General features: G+C 67.4%; 2 protein-coding genes across 2 annotated transcripts; one reads left to right on the top strand and one right to left on the bottom strand.

Moving 5' to 3' along the window:
- The first annotated feature begins 1,072 nt into the window (after positions 1–1,072).
- Positions 1,073–3,766, top strand: LOC309879310 (uncharacterized protein). The gene is made up of 3 exons (XM_082762863.1): positions 1,073–1,304; positions 1,557–2,297; positions 2,513–3,766. Exons 2-3 carry the CDS (start codon positions 1,558–1,560, stop codon positions 3,282–3,284), a joined length of 1,512 nt encoding a protein of 503 aa, XP_082618989.1. The 5' UTR covers positions 1,073–1,304; position 1,557; the 3' UTR covers positions 3,285–3,766.
- Positions 3,767–4,707: 941 nt separating this feature from the next.
- Positions 4,708–9,720, bottom strand: CHPF (chondroitin polymerizing factor). The gene is made up of 4 exons (XM_082764135.1): positions 9,263–9,720; positions 7,691–8,255; positions 7,254–7,436; positions 4,708–6,913 (listed from the first exon to the last, which is right to left on the bottom strand). The coding sequence occupies exons 1-4, from the start codon at positions 9,631–9,633 to the stop codon at positions 5,651–5,653; spliced, it is 2,382 nt and encodes a 793-aa protein (XP_082620261.1). The 5' UTR covers positions 9,634–9,720; the 3' UTR covers positions 4,708–5,650.
- Positions 9,721–10,066: the final 346 nt, after the last annotated feature.

Genomic DNA, 10,066 nt, shown 5'->3' with positions numbered 1-10,066 from the left:
ACCGTGCACGTCCCCACCCCTGCCACGTCCCCCCTCCCCCGGGTGCTGAGCGCCCACTGTGCCTCCCCCAGCCTGGATGGGGTCAGGAGGGTGCCCCGTGCCCAGCACAGCCCCAGGGGGGGTGGCAGGACCCCATCAGGACCCCGCCCGGTGACCCCTTCCCGTAGGACATCTCCTCCTCCCCCTCCACTGTAGCAGACACCAGCGCAGGGCAAACAGCCCCAAAATATCTCAGGAGGGGGGGGCCGGCTGGCAAAGCCCCCCTCGACACGCACACACGGCAGAGAGGGGGACCCGCGGCAGGAATTGGTGACATCGGGGGGGAGATGGGATGGGACCTAGCCTGGCTACACCCCCAGTGCCCCAAGACCCGAGAGGGCACAGCTGTGCCGTGGCCAAAGCCATAGCTGCAGGAGGAGCCCCTCCACCACCGCGTGTGCCCGGGAGGGTGTCCAGGTCCCTGTGGGGCGGTGGCACGCGTGGCGTGGGACCCCAGCCCCAGGGAACGGCCACCCTGTGCCCACCCCGTGCTCCTGCACCAGCAGCTGTGTGCAAGCAGAAGCATCCCCGCAGCGATGCCAGGCCCCCCACCAGCACCACAGGGGGAAGGAGGGTGCCTGGGCACCGGGTGCAGGATGTGGCCCCCTCCCTGGCAGCGGGAGCGAGCCCCGGGTGGGGCGGGCACGGGCAGGGCGGCGGGAGGTGGCCGTCGGAGGTGTGCGCCACTGTTTTATAGATGTACAAAAGCTCCCTAATAAAGAGGCACAAGTAGGTCCAGAGCTGCCTGAGTGGCTGGGGGGGCACGGAGGGGTGGGGATCCTCACGCCTTCCCCAGAAAAGCTGTGCTCTGGCTGCACACCAGCACCAGGAGCTCTCACGTCGTCTCCGTGGGCCGGAGCGCAACGGGTGTGCCGTGGCAGGGCGGGCGCCCCGGCAGCACCCTGCTGGGCTCTATCAGCCCCGTGCAGGCGGTGCTGGGGGGGGGAATCAGGCTCTGCCCACCCCGGGGGCTGCCAAAAGCTCCCTGGGGAGCTGGGGAGGGCAGGGGGGCTGCGGTGGGTGCTCCCCACACTGGGGCTGCAGCCCGCAGCCCTGCCCGTGGCCAGGGCTCTGCTGGAAGGTGCTGGGCATTGGGGTGCCCCCAGCAGCGGTGCTGGCTGCCCCTCAGCTCCTGGGCGTGTTATCAGCTCCAGGCACGGCCCCTATCGATGAGAGGCCGCTGCTTTCCCCGGCACTGCACTCTCACGGGGCTGACGGCTGCCTGATCCTCCGTCACCCGTCCCCCGGCTGGGGGCACGGTGCAGGTGAGGTCGGGGACACCACGGTGGGGCCCTGGGGGTGCTGGTGGAGCCCAGAGGTGGGAGGAGGAGGATGGGGTCTGGGCTGGAAAGGGGGGCAAAGCAGGAACAGCCCTGGTGCTGCAGGGAGCAGGGCTCTCCTGCCTCCTCCAGGCCCTGCTCTGTCTCCCCGTGGCAGAGGCTGCCAGCACCGGTAGAGGTCCCCTTGGGGGCTTTGGGTCCCTCCGCCACCGTGCCCTGAGCCAGCTGCCCCTGCAGGATGTCCCCCCGGAAGGCCACCCTCATCCACACCAAGGCGGTGACGGGCAGCTCGTGCTGCGCCCTGCCCTGCAGCGAGGACGTGTCGGAGGAGCTGAGCGAGGAGGAGAGCGGCATCGCGCGGCGAGCCCAGCGTGCGGCGCTGGAGGTGCTGGAGGACGCGCTGAGGAAGGAGCGGGTGCTGATGAGGAACCTGAAGGACGTGGTGGTGCTGGCCGGGGAGGGCCAGGGGGGCGAGGGCTGGGTGGAGCGCTACGCCATGCTCACCAAGAAGCTGCTGCGCAGCCTCGTCTCGCAGCTGCAGCAGGCGGCTTTCCGCAAAAACCCCCGCCGGGCCGGCTCCTACGCCTACGTCAAGAAGAACGCCTGCGACCGCACCATCTACCTCTGCCCCCTCTTCTGGCAGGCCCCCAGCGAGCTGGAGAAGGACTCGCAGCCCGGGACGCTCATCCACGAGGCATCGCACTTCCTGGGCTTGCACGACATCACCTACGCCACGGCCAGCTTTCGGGCCGGAGGTGGCGGCGCGGCCATCTGGACCGAGCGGCGCGTGCCCCTCTTCGAGTCCCTGCGGAAGGCGCTGCTCAACGCCAACAGCATCGAGTACGAGTTCGAGATCGTGCTGAGGCACCGGCAGCCCTACTGGGCCGGGCGCTACGCCTGCTGCGGGGAGACGGCCAGGAACTCCGTCTGCGAGAACGCCCTGCCCCACGGGGGGCTCTCCTGCGGGGCCCCCGAGAGGTGAGCGCGGCCCTAGGGGTGGGCGCTGCCAGCGGCGGGGGGCGGACAACGGGGTGGCGGGGTGGGAAACGCGTCCTGGGCACCCCCAGCCCTGCATCCTGCCCCAACCAGGGGCCGGGTCCCTATATCTCACGGGTTTTGCTCCCCTGGGACCTTACACCCTGGGCAGGTCCTGCTGATGCCACCCCATACTCACCCCCCCGCTGTCGCCCCAGCCCCGCAGCCAGCCGGAGCACCATCGGGGACACGGTGCGGCTGTCCCTGCTGCCCGCCCGGGACGCCATGCGGAGCTGCCTGCAGGACATGCGGCGCGCGGCGGAGGCCACGGAGCGGTGCCACCGGGCAGCGGCGGTGGCCAACGTCACCGGCGGGGTGCTGGGGGTGGCGGGGGGGGCCACGGCCATGGCGGGGCTGCTGCTGGCCCCCACGGCGCTGGGCACGGCGCTGCTGCTGTCGGCCGTGGGCTTCGGCGTCTCGCTGCTCGGGAGCCTCGTCGGTGCCACCGCCACTGTCAGCGACAGCCTGGGGTGCCTGGCAAGGAAGGACGGGGCAGAGGCGCTGCTGGAGGAGTTCGGGGCGCAGGCGGAGGTGTTCACGGGCAGCCGGGAGCACGTGGAGAGGACGCGGAGGCTGCTGGAGGTGCTGGGGAAGGACGAGAGCCTGGACGTCATCCTGGGGGTGTTCAGGGTGGTGACAGGGCTGGGGCGCAGCGTCCTCAACGGCAGCAGCGTGGCCAGGGCCAGCGCGGCGCTGGCTGGGGCCAGCCGTGCCGTGAGCCTCGCCGGGACGGCCGCGCAGCTCCTCCTCGGCCTCTCCTTGGCCCTGGACATCTTTTTTGTCACCAAGGACTCGGCTCACCTGTCCCGCGGCGCGCGGGCAGAGCTGGCGGGGAGCATCCGCGCGGCAGCAGGCGTGCTGGAGAGGGACTTTGGCATCATCGACGAGTTCTGCCAGAAAATAAACCTCATTCTGGAGGAGCAGGAGTGAGGCCGGGCGCGAGGAAAGGCCGAGCCTCATGCCTGGCTGCTCTGGGACGGCTGCCAGTGAGGCGATGGGATGCGCCCCGGGAGCCCTCTGAGAGCGTGGTGTGTGACCCAGCACGGAGCCCAGGGCGAGCTGTTCTCACCTGCCCCTATCCTGCTCCCACGGCCGGCCCCAAAACCAATGCCGTGGTCCCAGCAGCCCCATCCATGGGCCAGGCTGCCAATAAACCCTTCCAGAAGTGCCACAAGAAGTGTCATTTGCTCTTAGTTCACCCGAGCAGGGGGTGGTTCGGGGCTTGGGTAGTGCATAGCTCTAAGTACGCCAACAGCTCTAACTCAGCGTGGGTAAACAGCGAGGAGACAGCAGCTCCATCCAGACCGCCTTGCCACGACTAAGTGACAGCCCAGGGTTTCTTTTCGCAGCCAACTTCCTTTGACGCTAGTTTGCTTTACATTAGCATCGGATACTCCTCCAACGTGTGATCAAACGAGGCTCCTGGGTCTGCTCTCAGGAGAATAAATGTATCTGTAACGCACCTGCATCTGCCTCGTCCCTTCTGTCCCAGATTCGCATTTAAAGGGAATTAAGGATGTGCTCGGGGAAGATCAGAAATAGAAATATTTGGGGCGAGCTAATGGTTAGCATCCGAGCCGTAACAACCATGCATTAAACACATGCGTTCCCACGCCTGGTTACGGGGAAGGGAGCGGGGACACCTGCAGAGCTGAGAGATCTTTCCTCGGGCAAGGACAGCCCTGGGGATTTCCAGAGGGGTTGCTGAGCACTTGTTAGCTAAAAGCAAGCAGGTTTAGTTAATTTTCTGGGGGATTTCTCTTTGATATGGGAATTTTGTGACCAAGTGCTGAAAGCAGCTGCCCCATAAAGTGCATTTGCTGCAGTGAGCGTGCCCGTGCTGGGGACAATGAGCAACCCCACTCCCCACCCCGTGAGATGTCGGGGAGCAGATCAGGGAGCAAAAAGGGGTGGAGAGGGCAGACCCAGCAGTGCTGATTCACAACAGCTCTCAGATGGGGATTTTGGCCCAGGAGCTCCCTTGGAGCTGGTCCTGGAAGGGCAGAGCAGGGCTGGTCCACGCTGTGCACCCCCTGCACATCTCTGAGCTGCGCACACCTGGCTGCTGCCACAAGGTGGGCTGCGGGTCCTGCGCTACACAGACAGCCCTCCCGAGGGAACAATTAAACTCCTTTATAATGCTGTTTCATGAAGGCCTACAAGCCAGTCCTGCGGGAATTTAGGGCACCAGGGATGGCACAGCACAGCCCGAGCTCTGCACCCCTGGGTACAGCCCCAGAACGAAACAACCCCTCACCCCGCAGGGTGTGCCCGAGCCCCTCACACACTCAGCAGCAGTGCCCCAGGGAAGAACCAGGCGGAGGCAGGCGTCCATCTCTCCATTTTATTAGTGTAAACACCCCCCACCCCCTCTCCCCACTATTAAATACAAACCAGGAGCACAGAGCAGCTCCTCAGTCGCTTTCTCCTTAGGAGATGCGCAGCCGAACCGCCCCTGGAGCCCCTCAGCCCGGGGAGCACAGCGGGGCCCGAGGGGCAGCAGGGGGGCAGCACGGCCTGGGGGCACGTCCCACGGGCAGGGACGGCTCCTGTCGGAGGGCTGCGACCTCCCTTGTCCTACGGATACTGCGAAGGCCGAGGCGGCCCGGGTCAGGGTTCCCATGGGGAGCAGCTCACGGTACACGAACACGGCAGGAGCACTCCCTGCGCCCCCGGGGGCCGCAGCTCCCCCCCGCCCCAGCAGCCAGGGGCGCTCAGACACCTGTCTCCCTGCCAAGTGGCATACGCTAAAACCAACCTCATTATTGCTTTTTTTGGGGGCCGGTCCCACTGTTCAGGGCTGCACAGGCACAGGGAGGCAGCCCTCCCCGCAGCACAGGGCCAACGCTCCAGTCCCTTCTGCCAGAGGGTGCCAGGAGAGCCGAATGAGCACCAGGAACAGCCCTGCACTGCGGGGGAAAGGGGAGACGTGTGTGGGATCTGCCCCAGCCCCGGCTGGTCCCCGGCGGCAGCCACAGCCCCGCTGTGGGGTCTCAGTGTCCTGCAGCAGCCGGAGGTGGAGCAGTTCGCAGGGCAAAGCAAGGGGCAGCGCGGCTCCGCTCCTCCCCGCCGGGCCAGCGGCGAGCGAGGCAGCGGCCGGCACTGCTTGGGGTGAGGACGCGGGGGTCCCAGAGCTCAGCTCGGCTCACCCCATGCTGGCAAACCCCAGCCCTGCCTGGGCAGCATTGAGGCCGCTCTCCACAGCCGCAGCAGAAGGAGGAAGACAGATTTTGGGCAGCAGGTCAGGCGGGGCGGGCAGGCAGGCTGGGCAGGGCCAGCCCCTCCGCGCCCCGGGCTCAGGTGCTGTTCCCCTGCTCCTGCTCGAAGAGCACCATGGCGAGCTGGGAGCGGGACCCGACGCCCTCCAGGCTGCTCTGCACGCAGCGGTGGTAGATCTCCTCGCTGAGCCGCGGGTTGCAGGCCTGGTGCCGGTAGCGCTGCAGCAGGGCAGGCTCCACGGCGCGGAAGACGTGCAGGTTGGAGTACTTGATGAACATGTCGTAGATGTCCAGGGTCTCCAGGATGTCCTCGTTCTCCTGCACGTCGCCGGCCATGCGGGTGCGCGCCGCCATGTAGTCGGCGTTGTAGAAGCAGGCCTCGTGGAAGACGTCGCGGTCAAAGCGCCCCGCGTCCCGCAGCAGGTCCAGCGTGGGGGGAGGCACCTGGTTGTGGTAGGCGACGGCGGGGTTGTAGCCCTGGAAGTGGATGGGGAAGAAGACCTGCCAGTTGTTGATGGTGTTCATCCGGCAGCGGTTCAGGAAGTCGACGGTGACCTCCGTGCCCACGCCCGCCACGAAGAACAGCGTGTCCACGGGGTGCTTCTTGGAGATGATGTCCATGACCTTGATCTGGGAGGGGGCGTCCGTCTTCACGCTGATCCAGGGGATCTTCACCCCGGCGTACTTGCGCTCGTACTCGGTGATCTGCGCCTTCACGGGGGCAAAGATGTCGTTCTGGGTCACCTGCTGGGCCTCGAAGGGGTCGTAGATGAAGAGGAAGGTGAGCACGGCGTTCTCGTTGCTCTCGAAGGCGGCTGCGGCGTAGGTCTCCAGGAAGCGCGCGGCGTGGTCGCGGTCGTGCGCCGTGAGCGGCAGGATGATGTTGATGCGGCTGGCCTCCGTCACGTAGGGCATGGGGATGATCTCCACCTCGCTGAGGGGCCGCACCAGGTGCACGCGCTTGGTGACGGAGCGGCTGTGCCCCTTCTGCGTCACCACCTCCACCTGCAGGTCCAGCGTGTACTCCATGCCGCGCGTGGGGTCGAAGCGCCGGTACCCGTTCACCAGCTGCTGCTTGCGGACGTGCAGCACCGGCTGGTACTTGCGGTTCAGCTCCTCCATGGCCGTGGCCACCACGTCGGCCACGTCCGCCAGGTCCACGCCCTGCAGCTCGCACTTGGGGGAGCCGTCCACGCAAGCGTAGACCTGATCCTCTGTGAAGTAGTCCCAGCGCAGGACCTCGAAGCGGGTTTTGGGCTGGAACGGGGGAGGGATGCCCACAGGCCACGTGGCGCTGTGGTCCCCGTCGGCGGACAGGCTGCTGGCGTTCTGGATTTCCAGCTGCAAGGAGAGACACAGAGGAGTTAGAGAGAAGTGTGCATAGAAGCATGCACAGCACGCCACCTTCAGCAGCAGGATCTGCACCTTGTCCCAGCCCGTGCCACCTCTACCAGCAGACCTCAGCACCCTGCCAGCTCCAGCACCCTCAATCGCCCTAGCCCCAGCACCCATCTGGGCCCAAAGCTGCTCTCTTGACACCACTGCAGCCACAGAAGCTGAGCTGATCACACCGCAGAGCAGCTGCAGGTCAGAAAGCCCTCACACTAGAGCAGAAAGCTGGGTGATGCCAGGAAGTGATGGCAGGAAGAGCCCAGATCCTCCCAACCAAGCCCCATCTCACCTGGAGCTGCTCTATCTCCAGGTACGTCCTCTCCAGCTCCACCTGGGCAAAGTACTTGTGCAGCCGGTACATCTGGACAGGATCCAGCACAGGGTGGACGGTGAAGGCGCTCTGGAAACGGTGGTCGGTCTCATGCTCGGGGTTCACATTCTTCCCCAGCTCAAAGTATTGGTAAAGCAGGCCCTGCGTCAGCACGGGGAGAGAGGTTACGGCCAACCCAGACCCACAACCCCACCCCGCCACAAGCAAGCACAGCAAGCCCCAGGGAAAGCAGCACACGAGGGCTGGTCCCATGGCCCTGGGGAGTGGGCAGCACCCGTGAGACGCTGCCAGGGGGCTCTGCTCTGTGACAGCAAGGAAAGGGAGAGCGGCAGCCCGTGCCAGGCTGAGCAGGCAGGGATCAGGCTCTCAGAGCCCATCTCCGTCACAGGACCCACCTCGTGCTCCTCAGTGCAGCTGACGGCCGTGTGGTCGATGATGCAGCGCCCCAGCCACTCGTCGGGCCGGGAGCTGAGGATGTCGTTGCGGCAGGACTCCAGGTGGGGCTGCAGGCGCAGGAGGAGGCTGCGGGACAGCAGGTACCCGAAGCCCCCGTAGCAGTAGCGCCCGTCGGTGTCCCCGCCGATGAACTCCTCGGGGCGGCCCAGGTAGAGGAGGGTGTCGATGCTGAGGTGTGCGACCAGGCGGTTGATGCGGTGCGCCTCGGTGTAGGTGTCGTCCTGCACCAGGAAGAACCAGTCGAAGTCGTTGACGTAGTGCTCCAGCAGGTACCTGACGGTCTGGTACATGTTCCAGATGGGCCGCTCGTCGCCGTGGGTCACCACCGTCATGCCGTGGGGCACCTTGCGGCCCCGCGTGCCCGTGAAGTACACCAGGCGCTCCAGGCGGTGGGCCAGCGTGCGGTTCACGGCCACCGCCAGCGTGCCCAGCGTGCTCTTGGAGGTCAGCACGCCCACCAACAGCCGCTGCCGCATCCCCAGCTCCGTGCTGATGTACCGGGTCCTGCGGGAGGGACAGCACCCCTGAGCCCCCGCGGCGCCGGGCGCGAGGCTCCGACGGGGGAGCGTGGCCGCAGCCCAGCTGCTGGCACCGGGAGGGCGCAGCCGCCCCCAGCTGCCGCGCTCACAATGACTTCCAGGTTTAATTCTTCCAGCCGGCCCCGAGGCAGGAAGCGACCCCCCCCCGGCTCCCACGCTGCCTCGGCTCACACACTGGCCCCATTCAGCCCCACGGCTCCCCCCCTGTCCGCCCACCCCCCGGCGGGGACAAGGAGGCCCTTTCACCGCCCGCGCCGTGCCATCGGCGGGGTGAGGGCTGGGGACACGCCACCGCAGGGACGCGGCCCTACAAGGGCTGGGCGTCGTGCAGAGCGTGCTGCGCCCGGCCCCGCAACCTTTGCACTGCGGTGATGAGGCGCCCCAGCGGTGGTGGGCAGGGGGAGGCAGCGGGAGGCGGTCACGGGGAAAGGGTCACGGGGAAAGGGTCACGGGGAAAGGGTCACGGGGAAAGGGTCACGGGAGGGAGAGAAGAGGAGAGGTTGTGAGGAGAGGTTATGGGGAAGGGGGCATGGGGAAGGGTCACAGGGAGGAGGACACGGGGAAAGGGTTATGGGCAAGGGTCACAGGAAAGGGTTACAGGCAAGGGTCACAGGGAGAAGTCATGGGGAAGGGTCATAGGAAAGGGGCCATGGGAAGAGGCTATGGGGAAGTGGTCATGGGGAGGGGTTATGGAAAAGGGTCGCGGGGAAAGGGGCTATGGGGAAGGGTTAAGGGGAAAGAGGCCATGGGGAAAGGTTATGGGGAAGGGTCCTGGAGAAGGGTCACAGGGAAGAGGACACAGGGAGGGGTCCTGGGGCACTGCTGTAGCTCAGGTCCCCCGAGGAGCCCCCCAGCAGCCCCCAGGGGGATGACCCGAGGGCAGCAGCCCCCCGGCAGCTGCAGCTCGCCCCCAGCGCCCCCATTCCCGCCCCCTGTCCCCGTCCCCGTCCCGGTCCCGGTCCCGCCCCGCACCTGACGGCCTTCTTGGCGGCCCTGCCGGGGCTGGGCGGTCTGTACGGCACGACGCGCGGCTCCCAGCTCTCGGCGCCCAGCCCGGCGGGCACGGCGTTGGGCCTGCGGGCCGCGTTGCCGTTGTGCCTCCCGCCGTCCTGCGGGCCGCCCACGGGGCCCAGCGGCGAGCCGGCGGCGGCTGAGGAGGAGGAGGAGGAGGAGGCTGAGGCTGAGGCGGCGGCGGAGCGCGGGCGGGCGTCGGTGCGCGGCGGCGCCCCGCAGGGCTCCTCCACCCAGGTGACGCTGAGCAGGCTGAGCGTGAAGCCCAGCGACACGCCGATGGCCACCGGGCCCGCGGGGCGCAGCAGCGACAGCAGCAGGGACAGGCGCATGGCGGGGGCGGCGCGGGACGGGGACCGGGGACGGGGACCTGGGACCGGGACCGGGGCCGGGACCGGGGGGCGGCTCCCGCGGGCGCTGGCGGCGCCGCCGTCCGACGTGTCACCCCCGCGCCCCGCCCCGCCGCGTCACCGCCGCCCGCCGCCAATGGGAGGCGCCCGCCCGCAGCGCGTCACGGAGCGCGGGGAGGGGGGGGAAGGGGATGGCGGTTGCTAGGAGACAGAGGCGGTTGCACGGCCTGCGCGGGGGGCGCGCGGAGGCACAGAGCCACACAGATACACAGGGACAGGCACAGTTAGATAGGGTGCACGGCACCCCGGGAGCCCCCAGTCCAGCCTCTGACCTAACACCGACCTGTCTGACACTAAATCGTATCACTGAGCTCTACAGCTACACGTCTTTTAAAGACCTCCAGGTTTAAAGACC

The sequence above is a fragment of the Aythya marila genome (assembly GCF_965140915.1).
Source record: "Aythya marila genome assembly, chromosome: 6".
NCBI classification, from domain to species: domain Eukaryota; kingdom Metazoa; phylum Chordata; class Aves; order Anseriformes; family Anatidae; genus Aythya; species Aythya marila.
The sequence above is the reverse complement of the archived record's forward strand: the minus strand, read 5'-3'. Positions and strand labels throughout refer to the sequence as shown.

Excerpts from the sequence above, each read along its gene's own strand:
- LOC309879310 (XM_082762863.1), top strand. The coding sequence starts at position 1,558 with ATGTCCCCCCGGAAGGCCACCCTCATCCACACCAAGGCGGTGACGGGC. Across the intron at positions 2,298-2,512 it reads TCCTGCGGGGCCCCCGAGAG|CCCCGCAGCCAGCCGGAGCA; the intron begins GTGAGCGCGGCC and ends CTGTCGCCCCAG.
- CHPF (XM_082764135.1), bottom strand. The coding sequence starts at position 9,633 with ATGCGCCTGTCCCTGCTGCTGTCGCTGCTGCGCCCCGCGGGCCCGGTG. Across the intron at positions 8,256-9,262 it reads GCCGCCAAGAAGGCCGTCAG|GACCCGGTACATCAGCACGG; the intron begins GTGCGGGGCGGG and ends TCCCTCCCGCAG. Across the intron at positions 7,437-7,690 it reads GCTGCACTGAGGAGCACGAG|GGCCTGCTTTACCAATACTT; the intron begins GTGGGTCCTGTG and ends GTGCTGACGCAG.